Source organism: Stegodyphus dumicola, chromosome 4, assembly GCF_044657685.1.
Source record: "Stegodyphus dumicola isolate Sdum_Otavi_A_Nest chromosome 4, ASM4465768v1".
Taxonomy (NCBI): Eukaryota; Metazoa; Arthropoda; class Arachnida; order Araneae; family Eresidae; genus Stegodyphus; species Stegodyphus dumicola.
In genome coordinates, this window is record NC_140771.1 from 222,207,455 (window position 1) to 222,228,318 (window position 20,864).

At 33.5% G+C, this 20,864-nt stretch overlaps 1 protein-coding gene across 4 annotated transcripts in view; it reads right to left on the reverse strand.

Moving 5' to 3' along the window:
- LOC118188535 (leukocyte tyrosine kinase receptor-like) overlaps positions 1-20,864 on the reverse strand; it is a 374,636-nt gene that overhangs the window by 181,835 nt on the left and 171,937 nt on the right. For all 4 annotated transcript variants that reach the window (XR_015040889.1, XR_015040890.1, XR_015040888.1 and 1 more), the window contains exon 14: positions 19,405-19,570. Coding sequence is in view for 1 of the 4 variants with exons in the window: in XM_035358990.2 (XP_035214881.1) it covers positions 19,405-19,570 (166 nt within the window). In the remaining 3 variants the exon portion in view is untranslated. The remainder of the gene's footprint in view (positions 1-19,404; positions 19,571-20,864) is intronic.

Sequence of the window (20,864 nt, forward strand, 5' to 3'; positions counted from 1 at the left end):
GTATTTAGAGGTATCAAAAGATGGGAAACTCATAAAACTCCAACAACGGAGCGGGAAGCCAAAACGATTAGCAAACAGGAATTACTTATGCTTACAAAAATTGATGCAGCCAAACTGCAGGCATCGTAAAAACTGTAACGAATTAACTGTAACAAATAAGAAACTACGCTAGATGTTGTACCATCCGTAAATTTGTTGTTGCATATAAATGCTATGGGGTGCTAATGATCACTGAATGAAATGCTGTCTATCAACTGCTGTTGAACAAAGCGTGTCGCTAGTAAATACTTCGAAAAATATATTATGGAGTGGAGAATCACGCTAAAAGCGCGGCAGTCTAATTGCTATCTGCGAAAATGGCGATTACCAGGAGAATGCTACTTGCAAGAGTTTATTATTTGTACTGTGTAATTTAATGATGAGTTATCTCCTGTGGGCCCGCCACTGTTTTGTTTCATCTTTGGTTGCTAGGTTTCGTACAAAAAATCTAAGTTATAAAACAATATTAGACAATTCCTTTCTACCTATACTACAGCAAGTGGAGATCACCAAAGTCTTTTTTTAGCACGATTACAAGCTCATTCAGAAAGGCAAAGATCATAACAGAAGAACTAGAAGAAAAGAGAGCGAAAAAAATTAGTTTAAAACATTGTTCCCTACTCATTCAAAATTCTCACTTTCAAATTTGGAATCCTTTGAAGCACTGTTAGACAAAGAGAAAACATTTTCCTAAAATGTATGTGGAACTATTCACCATGCTACAGATGGAATTAAACAAAGTACAAACAGTATTTACATTACCAAGCAGTTGCATCTTTATATACGTTCATTATTTAAAACATTTTTGAAACAAAACAACACTTCATGTTTCAGTCTCCTATGAAAACCAGGCATACGAAAAGTAAAATTTATACCTATTGGCGGAGTCGAATGTTACATTTATAACCTCAAAAATCAGAGCAAGTTATTTTTTCAAAGAAGCGTCCATTATTATACGCAAGAGAGAAAAGAAAGTAGAGAGAGATGTTTGTTAAAGGAGAATAAGGAACTGTTTCCCTTTATCATAAAGCAAAAATATCATCATTAGGAAGAGTGGCTATTTTTATTTCTGCACTGCTGCTACTACGACAGAGGCAATTATCTTTTAGAATCTTGCCCTTCTCCTATATAAGCATTTAAAGTTCAGAGAGAAACTTGTGTTTTTCAACCTACTCTAAATTTCATATTCGAAATCATTGTTCCGTTAAATATTCTGCACTTTGTAGTGCATTTTGGAGTGCTTGCATATTTTTATATGCAACTAGAAACGTTACAACTAGAAAGGAACAATCCTGTAAATGTGCAAAGGAAATTTTCAGAAATTAAATTTTTTCAATTCGTTACCTAGTTAAGCGCAATACTCTAAAAGAAATTTTCAAAGCATAATTAATATTTTATCAGTCGAATATTCGTGGTTAATTGTTTACTTTCCCCGAATTTAATTTTAAACCAGTCTGATCATGCCTGGAAATCTTACATATAAAATATTAAGCAGTCTGATAAACTATATTTTATTTGATTTCTTTTTTCCCAAATTCGAAAATCTTCGATGATTATATAACAACCTCAGATTAACCAATTATAACTTAGAGTACTCTCTGCATGTACTTTGTATAAATATCGCTCGGAAATAAACTGCGTCACTCTTTTCCTGGCTTCCACCTTGCTGATATATCTTCTCGCTTTGCTTTCCCGTCAAAAAGTGCATGTGTCTTAATTTTAGGAATCAATGTAAATAGCAATTTATCGGATTTCATTATGATTCGATAAACATCTATGGAGATGATTTTATGTGCGTAGAAATAAAGACTGAAAATTCTTCATGTTTTATTATCTCCAAGTCCTCACTCTCAGCCGCGACGACTGCAAGCTGATTACTCTTAAATGTTCCCGGAAATATTATATATACTCCTACAATAAATTTAAATCAAAGAATAGAAAATATTAATCTCTGAATCAGAAGAAAGTGATGTTATATTTATAGCACTGCAGATGCTCGGTGTACACCAAATAATCACTCTCTGTAGTCTGGAGTTCTACTTATTTTTACTAATAGTTATTTTATTTTGCAAGCCTTTCCTAAATTATCTTATTTCCCTTCGCGTTTCTTCGCCAGGATATAAATGAAATAGGATGAATGAGAATATTTAAACTGCTGGAGCGAAGAGGTTAGATAAAGCGTGATTTCATTATTGTGAGAGCATGTTTGTTAGTTTCTGCCCGCTGTTAATCTTAATAGAGGCTACGCGTTTTTAACGTCGAGCTACTATTCTGCTGTTGTAGGTTTTTGGAGTCAAGCTGTTAGTTTAAATTAAACTGTGTCGCCTCGCACTATTCTTTACCTTGAAATTAGTGTTACCTTATGTTTTACGGTTTGACCGCAAATGGTCGGTGATTTATTCAAGCACGTAATTCTATGCCTTCTGTTCAATATTTTGTGTTCATTACAGGGTCTTTTACACCCTTCCCTGGTTGTTTTCATTCCCAACCTGCGCGAGAAGCCGCAAGGATCACACTTAGGAGATTTAATCTAAATTCTATAATATGCCATGTACACTCCGAAAACAAAAATGGAACAGTTCTAGAGCTCCCGTTCTACTGGGCCGTTTGACGATATTCAAACTGCTTTTTTCATGCCTCGAAAGCGCGACTTGAGATCTATATTAGATTTATATATAGCATTATTCTAACATAGGTATTTTGACACAAAACCGGATTTTTTCTGAAAAAAAAAACATACAATTTTTTTTGCCATACTCCGATTCTATGACTCAAATTATACCTAGATATTAAATTTTGTAAAGCTCGGCGAGGAATTTATGAAGAAATTTAAAAATTTACCTTGCCATATTTTTTCCAAATTGCGCCAAGAATATTTCGCTTTGCGAAATCCTTAATTTACAGTAACCTACTCACTTTCATTTTTTTTCATTGATGCACGAGAGGAAAAGGTCAATCGTTCTTTCTTTCAAATAATTTTAACAAAGTGCGTGAACCACATTTTCCTTATTATCGCTTATATTAAATATGACAAATTTCAAAATGCGCCAAAATGGCATTCACGTACATCTTAGGAAACTTTGAATAAAAAACTCTAATTTTTTGAAGATATGTTTAGAAATACATCTACTTTAAGATGATATTAAAACTTTCGTAGGTTATAATACAAAAATGTTTTCGAAAATTTATAAAAAATATTTATAAATAGAAATTTTTAAAGTAAATAATAAAAAATTGAATTAAGCCTAAATTTTGAATTCTGGAAGAAGGAATCAAGTAAGTTTAGTAAAAAAAGAGATATTAATAAATATATATCATATTATATCAATTAACATGAAGGAGCTCAAATTTTGAGAGCTAATTTTTAAAAAAAGTACTCGTGCGATTTTTATAAAACGCGGCTAGCAGAATTTGAGTATGGAAAAAAATTTTTGAATTTGAAATATGGAAAAAAAATTAGCATGCTATTTCAGAAAAATTTCTAAATTTGGCCCAGTACAACGGGAGATATAGAACGTTTTAGTCTAAAGGGGCAATTTGTCCTGAAGGACTATTATTTTTGTTTTGGCATTTTGCGTTCGTTCACTATAAATGTCCAATTAACTTTTCAATTTGTTGCCACTAAATATTACCGTCATGTATTATATTTAAAGAAATTAAATAATAAGAATCTGCATAAACGTATGTATGTTTCTCGCATTGTGATAAAACAACAGTACCTAGAGCCATCCAATTTTGAATAACGTACGTTTCCACCCAAATATGGGCATCTGGAAGCCCAAATTTGGAATTTGAAATTTGTTTTATTATCTATTTCATATTTTGTACAACTTAAACGAATTTTTTATTAACAAACTCAACGATTTAAAATAAAGCAAAGGCAACACTCTACAGGAAAAAAAAAGAAAAAAGAAAAAAAAAAACCTTTTTATCTCCAGCGCGGCGGAGCTGTGTATCGGAAATTTTAAAGATAGGCTCATTTTAAAATTATTTTGCGATATTGCTGTTGAACTGAGTTTTATGGTTTAAGTGCGAAGAACATGATATTTGATAAATAAAGGTAACACGCAAAGTGTTAAAAAAACACCCCTTTAGACGTAATTTAAGATCTGAAACCTTTCAGATTTTATTCATTTATTTATTTATTTTTTCGCAGTGTACGTGTTATAACGTTAAATCGACATATCGTTTAAGCACTGCGTTACAAGAATGAGTCTTTATAAAAATTTCTAATATCATAAAAACATGGACAGTATTATATATATTAATGCTTATAAAAGATTAGCTTACGTATTACCAAATGTTGAAACAGAGCATTATAGTAGTGCATGCGATTTATTCGAAAATTAAAGAATAACCTTTTCCTTTTGTATTAAGCTTCATGTTTTAATGTGAACAGTTCATAACCTTAAAAATGTATTTTCTGATCGAATCCAGTAATTCCAGCGATTCTGCTGCTTTTCATAAGAGTGGAAGAAATTTTCATTAAAGATTCTGTTCACGTCCTTTATCTCTGCTATGTACAAAAAAAATGTAAACAAATACTTCTTTCTTAAATTTAAATTAATATAAAAACTTTAATTGCATACCTTTACTTCAAATACACTCATGTCCATAAATTAAGGATAATGCAAAATCAGACAAAGGAAGAGTTAGAAGCAAAACAAATTTGACTTATTTGTAAAGCTTATTTATTAAACAAAAGGTAAAGAGCAAACTAAGATGCTATATGTTTGATATTATTAAAAAAATTACCGATTTTTTCTCCCTGGAGCAAATTACAAAAAAAAAAAAACCTATTTACAAAAAAACATTATTACATGGTTGGTATAATTGTTAATACATTGTATGTCTCCCATACGATGCAATACAGTCAGTACAACGCCTAGGCATGCTGAGTATCAAATTATCGATCTGATCTTGGGGGATATTACATTACTCAAAAAGCAATGCTCTCCGAAGTTCCGGTAGACATGTAGGAGGAGGTTGAAGGGCTGGAACTCGTCGGCCAAGCATGTCCCACACGTGCTCTACTGGATTCAAGTCCGGTGAGAATGCTGGCCAGTCCATACGGGTGATATCCTCCGATTGAAGGCATTCGCTTACGATGTTTGCACGTTGAGGACGGGCGTTGTCAGCCATAAACACAAATTGTGCGCCCATGGCGCCCCGAAACAAACGTACATGTTGTTCCAGAATGACGTTCCGATAGATTTGGCTTGTCATGGTTCCAATTTAAACATGCAGGTCAGTTCTTGAACTCAGAATAATTCCACCCCAAACGAGCACTCCTGCATCACCGTAACGGTGTCGTTCAATGATGTTTTCTTGGTGGTAACGGGTACCTGGAGATCTCTATATGAAAGTCCGGCGAGAATCAGACTGCAAGCTGAACCTGGACTCGTCGTAAAACATCACAGAAGCCCACTGTTGCGATGTCCACAATGCATGCTCTCTACTCCAGGCTAACCCCAGGCGACAGTGAGTTGCAGTAAGTGGAATGCATCTGACAGGTCTACGAGCATATACACCAATCTGCCCTAAGCGTCTGTACACGGTCTGCCTTAAAATTGTCGTACCAATGGCTGAAGAGAGCTGACGAGACAGGTCTGTGGCTGTGCTCCGGCTGTTTCTTTTGGCAGTAACTGCCAAATACCGGTCCTGATTCGGCGTTGTAACTCTGGGGCGACCTGTGCTGCAACGTCTACTCACATTACCATCATCTTGGAATCGTTGCCCAAGCCTGGAGATGACACTCTGGGCAGTTCCAAGTTCGTCTGATATTCCAGTTGGGTACGCCCACATTCCAGACGGCCGATAATTCTACCACGTAAAAAATCATCCAAATGCGTCCTTTGTGTCATAACTATTCGGTTATTGCACTGAAATGCTTATAAAGCGCCTGCGAACAATTTTACTTCTTTGCCTGTATTCCTTATATATCTCTCTTACACTCTTGTCATTGTGACGTACCATCGGTGTCATCTGGTTACTTCCTAAAATTTGCATATGAATCTTGAAGATGCGTGTAGTGATTTTACAGGTGATGTATTTATTTTAGAGTTCGATTTCCACGTGACTCCGAATTATCCTTAATTTATGGACATGAGTGTACTTTATAGTATTTTGAGCATTTAATTGCATTTCTTGTGCAGCATCTTCAGCATTTCAAGCTCCTATGTTGCAAAACATTTTTTCTTTCGTAAAACACTTTAAAAAACGTAGGGTTACATTACATGTGCGGTTATCTTTTATTCAGATACCTATGACCTTCTTATTTTAAAAAAATGTAAAAAAGCAAAACACTTCTGTCATAAGTAATCTAAAGATTACGCGATAAAATTGAAAATCTTCTACAAGCAATACCATATGGCCATAAATTATCGAAATGAAATATATATCGGAAATTAACGATTAAATTTTAATCGATTCATTACTTAGATTATGACTTATAAATGAATATTCATTTTGCGCCCAGTTAACCAGAACCACTCAAAAATTATGTTACACACCAGAACCTTATCAATCTCAAACATAAAGTGCTGAATTACTAAATAAAATTTGAAATCATTTTTAAGGAAGAGTTATTTTCTGCCAAATGATTTCCCTAAAATTACTTGAACCTTCCGCTAGCAAAATGTTGATAGCACATTTTGACACCTTTGAGGACTCTACCGAATAGCTGCCATGAATTCATTCATTTTGGTCTCACATTTTCTGAAGTTTACATTAATTACATTCCTAAATCCACTCCAAGTTCCACTCCAAAAATCTACCTATTCGCTTAGTCATATGAAACTACTTCAGTTCCGACAGTAAAGAAATCATCTCCATACTTGAACAGTGCATTTCAAGCTGGAATCTGACTTCTTAAATCTTGGTTGTTTGACGGGTGACTGAAAATCGGTACTCAGTGTACATCAACACTATTGAAATTGATATTTGCCTTTCCTATTAACGTATAAACTCAAATTCGGTCGGCGCTTTTAAATCTCCGCATTTGTTTCAATAATTAAATAAAATTGCATCGCGTCGTCTTTGATCGCGCTATCTTTTCGAGTCTGCATATTGATTTCACTGTTAAATAACTTAAATTTATTTCAATTAAGTAATTTAGAACAGAGTAGTCTAAACTTTCTGTGTAACTGCCACTTAAAAATTTTATTCGGAACTCAGACGTTAATAGTTGCGGTGTAGTCTGTAAATAAATAAATAAAGATATAAAAATTAATAATAAATCTGAAAGCTATCAGATTTTACATTACGCCCAAAGGAGCGTTTTTTTAACGTTTTGTGAGTTACTTTTACTTATTAAATATCATGTTCTTCGCACTTAAACCATAAAATTTAGTTCAACAGCAATATCGCAAAATAATTTTAAAATGAGCCTATCTTTAGAATTTCCGATACACAGTCTCACGCGCTGGAGATAAAAATGTTTTTTTCTGTACGACGTTGCCATTGCTCGCTTTGAAACCTTTGAGTTTGTTCAAAAATCCGTTAAAGTTTTATAAAATATGAAATAGGTAATAACAAATTCCAAATTTGGACTTCCAGATGCCCATATTCGGAGGAGGATTACGTTATTCAAAACTGGACGGGTTTCTAAAACGCTGTTTTATCACAATGAGAGAAACATACATACATTTATGCAGATTCTTCATTATTTAATTTATTTAAATATAACACAGGAGGATATTATTTGGTGGCAACAGTTTGAAAAGTATACGGACATTTACAGTGAATCGATACAAAATCCCAAAACGCAATTAATAGCCCTTCTGACCTAACGATCCTTTGGGCTAATAATAACAACAAGAGTAGTAAAAACAATTCATAAAAATAAGGATTACTTTTGATGTTATTTTGTAATGCCTTATCTTCCAAAATAAATACTTTAAGAGTGGAAATTATTATTTGCAGCTACACTAAAGAGACACTGGTGATAAATTTTTAATATCTTCGTTGTTTTCACTAGCGATATGCTACACAACCAATTGCCTGCAGTGTTGAAGTCATAGTACACTTGTAGCAACGCCTTTCCTATTGATCGTTTGAAAGGAGCTTGAAGAAGTTCTAGAACAGTTAAGAAATGAATGACCCAAAATATTTGTATTCTCTCCACTGCATGACACTTGTATTACATTTACCCCAAACTGAAGATTTTATTTGAAAAATTAAATACATTTACGTATATTTGCTTTTACATAAGAAAATGGATCTAACACATTCGGAATTGCGAAAAATCATTCAACCATATAAACGCACGAAATTTACATTATTATTTATTTAAATTAATTTCATTATAAAAGCAATAATTTAAATAGCAAATACTAAATAATGAGTTGTTTATTTAAATTTAGCGATATGATATAAAATATTAAATATTTGTAAAAGGATTTAAAATATTAAATGCTATTTCTAAAAGGGTTAAAGACATTAAATATTTGTAAGGTAATATATTTCATATTTCTAAATTAAGATGATACACTTAAAACATTTAAAAACGTTAATAATAATATCAAGCGCTTCTTTGATGCTTATTTTCAGCATGACGTAATTGTTATCACCAGAAAAAAAATTGATGTGGACACCACATGACTCCTTTGTACGGAATATTAAATTAAACGCAATTTTTGCAGAATTTCATTTAAACGTATTTTCTCGAATTTCACTGCAGATAGATTTCTCATTCAATAAATTCAGCTCTCACTCTGAGGCAAAACAAAATTGCATAAAACCTCAAAATATCTTCATTAAAAAATGAAAAATGTAGAAAAAATAAAACACCAAACAGATAAAACAATTACAAAAATACAATTTTTAGAATTAAAATTAGAGTTTTTGCGCAAAACCAAGCAATTCGGCCAGCAGGCCACAAGGCAGATTTTACGGTGTGCAGTACTGAAAGTTTACTTTTGGTCCCACTCGGCAAAAACATTGAAGGTGTAAAAACTGACTAACTTCACCAGACTGCTAAGTTTCAAATGGAAACAAATATAGCTACTAAATAAAAAAAAATCTGATGTGTACACCACACGACTTCCTTGTACGGAATTTTAAATTGGACGCATTTTTCCTGCATTTCATTTAAAGTTATTTCCTCGAATTTCATTTAAGATATATGTCTCATTCAATTAATTCAGTTCTCATTTCGCGGTAAGACAAAAATACATTAAAACTAAAAATATTTTCATTGCATATTGAAAGATATCGAACCAAATACAGTTAAAACAATTAAAAAAACAATTTTTACAATTAAAATAAAAGTTTCTACTCAAAAACAAGCAATTCAGCCAGCGGGCAAGAAGCCACAGTTTTTGGTGCACAAAACTAAAAGTTTCTTTTTAGCTCTACTCGGCAAAAAGACATTGAAGGTGCAAAAAGACTTAATCCAATATTCTGCTCAGTTTCAAACGCAAACAAGTATGGCTGCTATAGTAAAAAATTAGGTTTAGCAGAACTTAAACAACTTTTAATTTCTTTATAATTCTGCAACTATTGCATGCAGATTAACTAAAGGCATAAAAATCTTAACCGGAAGATAAGAACAATATAGTTCAATCAGTTTTAAAGCAAAAAATGCAGAATTTACTAGTAACTAGTGTTTGTGATAGTTTTTGTTAATATAACTAGTGTTTCGGCTCCGCCATTCAAGGAGAAGGACCTACCGGGTTTGAAAGCATTCTGATTGTTGCGCCAGTAATCTAGGCAGTTACGCTGCCCGTTTACTGCTTGTAAGGACTACTGTCCTTTGTTGAATACACTTACAAATACAACACTTATTACATCGAGACAGGGTTAGTTATAACATTTGCAACTGTGCCCATTGTAATTTAAGAGTTAGTATGGATAGTTATAATGGACATTATATACAATATTACCAACATATAAGAATAAAAACAAAACTGAGCCCACTCAACCGAGTAACAGAGTGGGTATACCTTTGGTGCGGCAGATTTCTACAAAAAAGGGAGGTGCACAACTACGTGTTATAACAGTCGTATGTAGAAGATTTCAACAATCTGAGGCTATCAAAATCGTAAAAAACAACCTTATATTTAGCGTAGGTATAATGAAACACTCAATCGATTTCGAGGGCAGCTAAAGGTCCCTCCTCATCAGGAGAAAGAAATACATAGAAAGAAGAAAATAGGAATCACAGAAACACGTGGTGCTTATCAGCACTGCACGTGGTTATAACTAGATTTTTAATCAGAGTTGCACTGGCCGCCTACTTTTACTGAGCCAGGCTGTCTGATCAAGCATAAAGAAATATTAGCGAAGTTAAAATAGGGAGCGAGGGGCAAATGCACATTACGCTCAAAATCTGAACTTCAAATAATGGAAAGCAACCACTGAACGGATTTTTTATACCCTCTGGTAGTACCAAGTGCGAGGAGGTAACGCCATCTATCGGCAAAAATAATTGAATTAAGATAGTAGAATTTTAAAAGCATTAGGAAGGACTGGATTGGACTTCAAATCATTAACTAAACTTTCTAAATCTTTGTGAATGTGAAAAGCCTCAAGAAAATCCAATTCGCCTATGGAAGAAGCCTTTTGGATGATTTTTGCAGACCCAAAATCAAAATTATGGTTAAAAGTCCAGCTATGATACGCTATTGAAGACTTGTTAATTTCCCTTTTTTGACATAAGATTCATGTTCCTTGATACGAAACTTCAGCGCTCTTTTTGTTTGGCCAATATATCTTAAACCACACTGACATGATATACTATAAATTCCCCAAGAATTCAAGACAGAAACGCAATCTTTTAGAATCGAAGGGTGAATTTTATTAATAGGGGAGAAACCGACTTGAAAATTGAATTTCTGGAGAATCCGTGCAATTTTATAGCTAACAGAAGGATAAAATGGAAGCACGACAAGGTCATTGATATTATTTCTAACAGTGGAATGTCTTCTTTGATGGGAATCTGAAAATTTTTTGACGGCTTTATCAATAATCACGGGAGAAAATCCACGGTCAATCGCAACTGCTCTCAAATAATTAAGTTCATTGGTAAGCAAAGATTCAGAGGAACAAACTTTTAGCGCGCGAAAAACATAATAGTAAAAAGAAGCCATTTTTTGCTTAACAGGGTGGCATGACTTGGCATGGGGTGGTAAACAAACTGCAAAGGGTTTACGGTACACAGTGGTGCTAAAATTGGTTTCATTGCGGATTATAAGAATATCGAGGAAGGGGAGGGAATTGTTGGATTCAATTTCAAGAGTGAATTGGATAGCTGGATCAATTGAATTCATAATAGATAGAATCTCGGATAAATCCTCTTTATAACCGTCAAAAAGTGCGAAAGTGTCGTCAACATACCGAATCCAAAGACGAAAAGATAATTTATCAAATAATTTCATCTCAAAATAATGCATATAAATGTCAGCAAGTACCGGACTGAGAGGATTACCCATAGTTAATCCTTCAACTTGACGAAAATATATTATTTTCGCCCATAGCCAATCCTTCAACTTGACGAAAATATATTATTTTCGTCAAGTTGAAGGATTGGCTATGGGTAATCCTCTCAGTCCGGTACTTGCGGACATTTATATGCACTATTTTGAGATGAAATTATTTGAAAAACTATCTTTTCGTCTTTGGATTCGGTATGTTGACGACACTTTCGCACTTTTTGACGGTTATAAAGAGGATTTATCCGAGATTCTATCTATTATGAATTCAATTGATCCAGCCATCCAATTCACTCTTGAAATTGAATCCACCAATTCCCTCCCCTTCCTCGATATTCTTATAATCCGCAATGAAACCGATTTTAGCACCACTGTGTACCGTAAACCCTTTGCAGTTTGTTTACTACCCCATGCCAAGTCATGCCACCCTGTTAAGCAAAACATGGCTTCTTTTTACTATTATGTTTTCCGCGCGCTAAAAGTTTGTTCCTCTGAATCTTTGCTTACCAATGAACTTAATTATTTGAGAGCAGTTGCGATTGACCGTGGATTTTCTCCCGTGATTATTGATAAAGCCGTCAAAAAATTTTCAGATTCCCATCAAAGAAGACATTCCACTGTTAGAAATAATATCAATGACCTTGTCGTGCTTCCATTTTATCCTTCTGTTAGCTATAAAATTGCACGGATTCTCCAGAAATTCAATTTTCAAGTCGGTTTCTCCCCTATTAATAAAATTCACCCTTCGATTCTAAAAGATTGCGTTTCTGTCTTGAATTCTTGGGGAATTTATAGTATATCATGTCAGTGTGGTTTAAGATATATTGGCCAAACAAAAAGAGCGTTGAAGTTTCGTATCAAGGAACATGAATCTTATGTCAAAAAAGGGAAATTAACAAGTCTTCAATAGCGTATCATAGCTGGACTTTTAACCATAATTTTGATTTTGGGTCTGCAAAAATCATCCAAAAGGCTTCTTCCATAGGCGAATTGGATTTTCTTGAGGCTTTTCACATTCACAAAGATTTAGAAAGTTTAGTTAATGATTTGAAGTCCAATCCAGTCCTTCCTAATGCTTTTAAAATTCTACTATCTTAATTCAATTATTTTTGCCGATAGATGGCGTTACCTCCTCGCACTTGGTACTACCAGAGGGTATAAAAAATCCGTTCAGTGGTTGCTTTCCATTATTTGAAGTTCAGATTTTGAGCGTAATGTGCATTTGCCCCTCGCTCCCTATTTTAACTTCGCTAATATTTCTTTATGCTTGATCAGACAGCCTGGCTCAGTAAAACTAGGCGGCCAGTGCAACTCTGATTAAAAATCTAGTTATAACCACGTGCAGTGCTGATAAGCACCACGTGTTTCTGTGATTCCTATTTTCTTCTTTCTATGTATTTCTTTCTCCTGATGAGGAGGGACCTTTAGCTGCCCTCGAAATCGATTGAGTGTTTCATTATACCTACGCTAAATATAAGGTTGTTTTTTACGATTTTGATTGTCACATTAGCGTGTTTCTTTTCTAGTCTATTCTGAGGCTACTTGTTTTTCAATTATGGGAGATACATATATACGTACATAAGTACGTACAGCCAACAAGAAAAAAAATCATCTCTTCTGAAAAATCCCTTTTAAATCAATTTTATAATCCGTTTGGGGGAAAAGAGTCCTTTATTCTGTCCTTATGTGCAGATGTCATGCAAAAACATCAGTAAACTGCATTCCATAGAGGTCAAAATGGATATTTTCGTTGAAATATGATACCCGGAATTTTTTGTGATTACAATACTTTCTTTACATCGTACAAGTAATTTTAAAAGGCAGTTAAAAATCAGCTTTATTTATAGAAATATTTGTTTGATAGATTTTTACATGATGCGTTTTATACCCTACATACAACGATCAGCCGAAAAATAACCTTATTTAAAAGTCTCTATAAAATTTCAGATTGCATTTTTGTGCTCTTGAGACTAAAGTCGACATACGACTAACTGAAAAGAAGTAATTTTGAGTTACAAAAAGCTAATATCTTCATTTATTCATTTAGCCCATTTAGAGTAGTTTGTTTCAGTTAAAGCTTAACTACTTCGGGTTTAGGCGAATATAAGGAATATAAGAGCAGAAAAGCCGATTTCTATATAAAATGTGATAATTAAATTACAAAATTAAAAATAAAATCTATACAAGAAACTGGAAAATCGCTTGATTTGGCTAAATCTACTGTGCAAATATAATAAGAAATTTTCGGATGACAAGTATTTTTGAAACGAAGCCACGAAATGGAAGATCGGCGAAATTAAATGATCAAAAAAGGAGGTCTCTCACAAGGAATGCAAACCTGAACGATAGAATAAATGTAAATTTTCTCGCAAATGAGCTTCAAAAGGCACAAAGGGAATTCAAGTTAGTGTCTTAGGAAGGAGTTTTCATTCCACATTTCCAAGGAAAATGGCCTTTCATAAATGCGACCAAAAAAGACAAACACGATTTTGTAAAATCCTAACGGTCATGAAGAAGGTTCTGAGTTTTTTAGTAGTGTGATATTTACTATCGAGATTACGTTTAGTGCATTTGGGAATGATGGAATAACTAAAGTGTGCCGAAAGCAGAATGAAATCTCAAAATGAAAGACATGATGTTCATTGTAAAACACGGGAGGGGATCTACTATGGTTTGGAAATGCAACGGCTTCCAAGGAGCTGGAAAAATTAACTTAATGGACACAGCAATGAACTTAATGGACTCAGAAGTATTTGTATCTGAATTTATAAATGACAAATTTGCTTACGGTTTGCCGACCTGAGCTTATCCTCAAATTACAAGTTCCAACTAGAACAGTAACAGTCCTGAAGCATTCTTTGGGTCTTATAGAGGAAGGCTTTTATACCATAGTAAAAATCAACTCCGAATATCATCCTAGTTCCTAGAACTCAAATCGATCAAACATATGTGGGTATGAGCTAAAAAGAAGATTGAGTTCTAATACAATAGAGTTACGAGATGTTCTAGTCTCAGAATGGCAATTATTTACTTGGAATGACCCATAAAAACTTACTAACTCAATGTCTAATGGAGGACAATCCCGCTATTAAAAAGTTGCTAAGCATTTTCAGATTTGAAACTCTAAGTACACTTTTGTTGAACAGCAGCCGAAGAAATATTCTTCTTTCTTGTGGATAAAGAATGCAGTTTATTCTTGTATGAATTTCATACATTTCTAATGTTATGAACTGATTTCTAGTCTTCTTTTTCATTTTTAAATGATTATATACAATTTTATGGTTAAATGTAAATAAGGAACAGAAGCAGATTTTTCAAACACATCGAATTTGCTCAAGACGCAAGTTATAAAAATAGAATTTCATCAAATAGCTAAATTTTTGATAATAAGACTACTGCGTTTCTTTTTATCGCAACATAAAGCATTTTAATTTATCATACAGTGAAATGCGTCTATTAATCGCATTGCACCCTTTTTTTGGGGGGGGGAATTTCCACGATGCTATGCTGCTATACACAAATTAAGCTGTCTTTATTATCATTGCATAATCATTGCTGCGATATCTAAAATCTGATGCAATTTTCCTCATTTCGTAGATTGCAAAAATAGTTAGAGACTGCATATTAACGTCTACAGTAAGTCAAGAAAGCATGAAAAATCGAAATTAATGGAAACTTAAGAAATGAAAACTGCTAGACTTAAGAAAATATCACCTTAAGCTGAAGAAATTTCTAAGGATTTCTTTTATTATGAAAAGTACTGCCATATTATCTGACCTCACTATCTTCCTGGAAAGAGCCAGGTGACACTGCGATTATTAAAGAAAAATGATAGAAAATATTCCCGGACAAAAAGAAGTAACACTAAATCATAACAGGATTGTGAGTTGATCTTACCATTTTCTTTCACAGTTACGTCACGCTAGTAGGGCATTTATCATCCACATCACCTGGTGAAATGCCAGATTTTAGAGTTATTACCATTCAGCCTTCCGTAAGCTTTTTAGCCCTCCGATCAAAACAATATATTGCTTAAAATTTACTCAGTTTAAAAGCAGTATATATAGAGAGAGAGAGATGGAAGATATAACAAAATACGATAGCTTTTTTAAAAGTAATTGGTGACCTAAAATTAACATTCTAGATTTAATGATCTCTCCCTAAATTCATCTGTTCTCCCAAATTCGAGATCTTTCTGCGTTATATATAACGCTCCTGGAAAACAGCAGCTAAAACTAATTTTAACCAATCATAGCTTGTCTCTAGAATCAGACCTTTACTTTGGCTAGTTACGTCATTATTCTGCTGCACTGTTCTGCCAGCTTCTACGTTGCTAATATCTCCCCGCCTCGCTTCTTTAAAAACGCCTGCGTCATTTCTTGATAAAAACCAATGCACATAGAAATTTATCATACTTCATTATGATTAAATCAGAGAAATGTATCGGATTTCATTATGATTGGATAACTATCTACTGAGATGATTTTATATATGTGAAAATAAAGGCTGGGAATTCTTTAAGCTCAAGTATGTTAACTGCGTCATCATAGGTTTTAACTTCAACCATTACTGTCTGCTCAGCCATGACTGTTATCGAAAGCTGTTAAGAGTTCCAGCGATCGCGAATGTGCTTCGAAATTATGACACACACACACACACATATATATATAATCAGAAAACGTTTTTCATATACCATCTCCAAGGAACAGAAATTCAATTAAAACCATTAATTATATATTATAAGAAAACCTTTTTAGAACACTTTTACGACAAACCTCTTACATTCCATCACTGAGTACATTTTCAGCCATTTCGTTTTAAATGAAGCAAGTTCTTGCAGTGAAGCAAGTTCATTTAAATTTCCTTCCTGAGTTTGATCTTTTAATAGCTAATTAACTACTTTTTATAAAACTTTAATTTAAAAGATTATATAAATTTTGATCTTCTTTTGATTTTGAATTTAACTTTTTATTATTAAAGAATGTATAAATTTTGTTTTTACTTTTGAATTTGGGTTTGAAAATGAGAGTCTCGAGGAATATTTTTTCTAAAGTAAGCATCTTGTTTAGTTATGTTCTTAATGAATAACTTATATTTAAAAGATAATCTTACTAATTTTATTTTGTTTGTGAAGGTTCTTTTGGCTTAAATGGACTAGTGTCTTTCTATTGATAGAGTACTGGTCGTGATTTATGATCTGGCTCTAGCAGAATAATAATTTGGTCCTTACTTTCAAAAAAGACGAAACACTCTAACTTGATTTAGTTATTGTTAACTAAGTTGATTGGTTTGTTCCCCTTGACAGGTCAATTAATGAATCTGTGGTCAATGACAATAACTACTTTTTCAATACCTAAAATGTGTACTTTTGATTTTGGTATTTTTGCGATTCAGGAGTTTACAGATTTTTATGGTTTTTACTGCAATAGAGGTCTAGATAATGCTAATTTAAATTACTAATTAAAGTAGTAACTAAAAAAATGTTTTTCGTATAATAATTCATGGTTGTAATTGAATTTCTGTTTCTTTTAAAGCAAAAAGTACATAATTTACCAACATATAAGAATAAAAAAACTGAGCTCACGAAGCCGTGTAACAGAATAGATATATATTTATATTTATATAGATAGATATATATATATGTAAGAAAAATAAGGAATATATAAAAGATTAAATTAGCAACGTAAATTTCCCTTCTCAATTGTAAAAATTGTAACCGCCCTCTGCATTGAGTCATTTCTAGATTAATCCATGTCATATGACTCTTACGTGATTCTGGTGATGTAAATGGAACTAAAACTCAAGCAGCCAATAATAATTTTACAACAATATTAACTATCCAATCAAAATGCTTTGAGAACCAAAACTAACTCAGTTTGACTTGAGATTTCATCCTGAACATTACGCGCTTGCTTTCTACTCTTTGGCCTAGCTAGACTGCTATCTGTCTGCTGCTGCTTTCTTGATACAAAGTTATCAAAAATGTAAGCCTTTTGGAACAGGCACATTTAATGTGCCGACTTCTGCGTAGCCGCAACATGTTGCTGAAAATAAAACTGAAGATTTAATCTGCCTTTGCCTCCAATGTTCTAGTCACAATGGATCAACACTTCTACCCCATCGAAATTCCTGCTCCTGAATATATTACATATATATACATGTATACAGTGTGTATCAGTACAGCGTTGACAAACTTTCAGGAGTACACTTAGACTATGGGAAATCACATAGGAATGCATGGTCGAAAACGATTTCCTGGCGCTGTAGTGACGACTGAGAAGTGAAGAAAGAAAGAACATAAACGGAGTGAGAAAACATGTTTATTCTTCAGAGTACAACAAAAACAAAGGAAAAAAACAGTATAAAGAGACAACGATCATCATCAAAGAAGGTGTTCGAAATTACGACCCGGACCGTGATGCAGGAACCATGCGTCATCGCATCTTCTATGCGATCTTCCATTCGTGATGCAGATCTTCCAAGCCGCAGAGGAGTGAGGGCTGCATCATGGTCCGGGGGCGTAATTTCAAACACCTTCTGTAATGACAATCGTTGTTTTTGTTCTTATTCGTAGGTTTCTGCTGTACTAAACATCATAAAACATGTTTTGTCTCACTGTTTGTGTCCCTTTTTTTTTGTGTGTTTTGTGTCGTCACTACCAGGACAGCGTTTCCGACCATGCATTTGCTATGTGATTTCTCATCGTCTAGGTATACTCTATCTCTTCTGAAAGTTTGTCACCGCTGCACTGATACACCTTGTATATACCTTATAACTTTATATATTTTAATACATATCTAATTAATATATTTATAATATACATACAATTTATAGCATACCTAAACATCTTTTAAACAATTATGGTATTTTTGGAATAAAAAAGAGTTTTTAACGCCATGTATTTAGCGCAGTAGCAGGTGTGTAATTCATTAGGATAGTAGGTTATTCAGGCATTTAAAGCCCTGCCAGCGGCTCTATCTATTTCATAAAAATCTCAGTGCATATTTCCTTATATCAAAGTTAGAGAAATTCAAAAGATCGAGGGTCATCTACGTATATTTGACAAACAATTAAATGTATAAATACCGCATCTAAGTGCATTTGATAAACAGTTAAAGGTATAAACACTGCGCACACAGAGCATTAATAACCATTTGCACCTATTAATTTACGCTATCAAGACCGTACATAGCTCTTACATATTGTAAGTTAGTTACGGATCATCAGTGAATTACAGAATACTAATATTCACAAACACGTACAACACTACTCTTAAGAATAGTATTACACAAGGATATATAATGGATGGTATGGAAATACTAGCTGAACACAGATGATGCATAGATCAATAAGATACAAGTGCTGTGATAAGACAGATATCTATAACACAAGAGCTATTTACAATCCATATTTGTGTAATGTTTTACTACTGGAATTATGGGTAACTGTAATGCTGTAAAACGATTTATACATAGAGGCATGGCAATGCTGCTCGGCATATTCTTTTTGAGATCTTTATTGAAGTCTGTCACAGACATTTTCTGTAATAAAGACACATTCGGAAATGCTAAAGTTGCATATGTGTTCGTACAGGTATTTAACAAGGGTATTTAAATAAGAATAATCATTTACATGTTGGCTAACATTTAATTTCGTATCTTGCGAATGATAAGCATTTGATCTCGCCAACACATAATTCGATGCAATCTTGAGAATGTCATTAATGGAGCAACATTGCATTTCCCCGTGCATGCTTTCATATAAGTGATTAGCTGATTAACACGCCTAGCAAGTATTCGAATATACGTGGATCGAATCTGACGAGGTCACAGTCGATTTATCCAATCTCCTGCTTCGAAAAAAATCAGATAGTCTCTATAAAATACAAAAATAAATTAGCTAAGCTTCAATTTAACAATTAGCGGCAACTTACCTCCTCCAGATCCCGTATATCCATTGATCGGAAGTAAGGAGTCATTTATCGAAAGCCCGTGTGGATTGCCTGGTATAATCGATTTGTTCGGAGTAGTTTCTGCTGCAAATCCTCCACCACCTGCCGCGATAGCTATGGGGATCTTCTGATTAGATTCAAGGTCTATCTACAACATAAAAAAATTAATTTTGTTTAATATAAATATCAATTCATAAATATACAAGTTATTATTACTTATTTGGTATACAGTTGCTGTACATACAAGTAAAATACTAATTTATCTACCTCTCTCCCAATATGTTTGCATAAACGTTTCGGCTAGTTTTGCACAGAGTTACACAAATATCACATGATAAAAAGACGTTTCTTCTCATAAATAAATAAAAAGAGAAATCTTTTTATTAATTTTCATGATCAAATGGAGGGACGGAAATTTAAGCTTATGCATGATTCTATGTCTCTAATCTGGATTCAAACTTTTATTTCTTGAATACGATGCGAGATTCATTCTATTCGACATATTTTATATTAATTTAGATTTTTAACACTCTAATAATAACCATTAGAATTCTCTTTTATTATTCTAGAATTAAGTGCAGCAGAATTCTTATTAGCTGAACTGAAAGAAGCGAATTCATTTTAGGTAGCTAAACCTTGCAAAGGTTTGCAGCAATTAGATGTAGAATAAACAAACATGTGCAAATCTGTGCGTTATGTCATCTTTGCATACCTGTGTTACTTAATCTGTGTTCTTAATCATATGATCTAAAAATGTGTCGTGGTAATTTTTACGTCCACCAAATATTGTCACTTTTCAATCACGAGAACAAATTTCATAGTTCGCTTCTTGTATGTTTAACGTACTGAAAACAAGCAATCATTCAGAAAGAATACAACGCAGAACTAAAAATATTGATTTAAAAAAAATAGAAACGATTGGCTTGACGATCAGCTGATTCAGTATCATTTACCTTCGCAAGTCCTTTAAGCAAAATTTTGGCAGTGCGAACAAGTTGAATAAGCTGCGAATGGCTGAACAATTTTTTTCAGTAATACAGCATTATATAGCAATACATCATCAAATATCCACAGGAATGGGTTCATATGAAAATCAAAAGATGTCAATTAAATTCAGGTCAATCATTCGCCGCTATCACAGCTTTGCCTTTTTAAGAAAAAATTCTAATATTTACAAGTGTTTCTGCCCTTCCTGTTGCAACAAGTAAATTGCTTTGTATTCATTTTGAGGTGATATGGCCATGTTCGATGAAGATGAGGTGATATGGCCAACTGCCACTCACTCGTCCAAATTCAGTTATAATTTTCGTCTTATAGCTGCGTCATCATGCTAACGAAAATGGGACACTTCCAAATTTTACCATTGAATAGATAGAATGGAACTGCCCAGTATTACTTCTTAGCTTTTGTGTGTATGTGTGTGATTATGGCAAAGTTTCGAG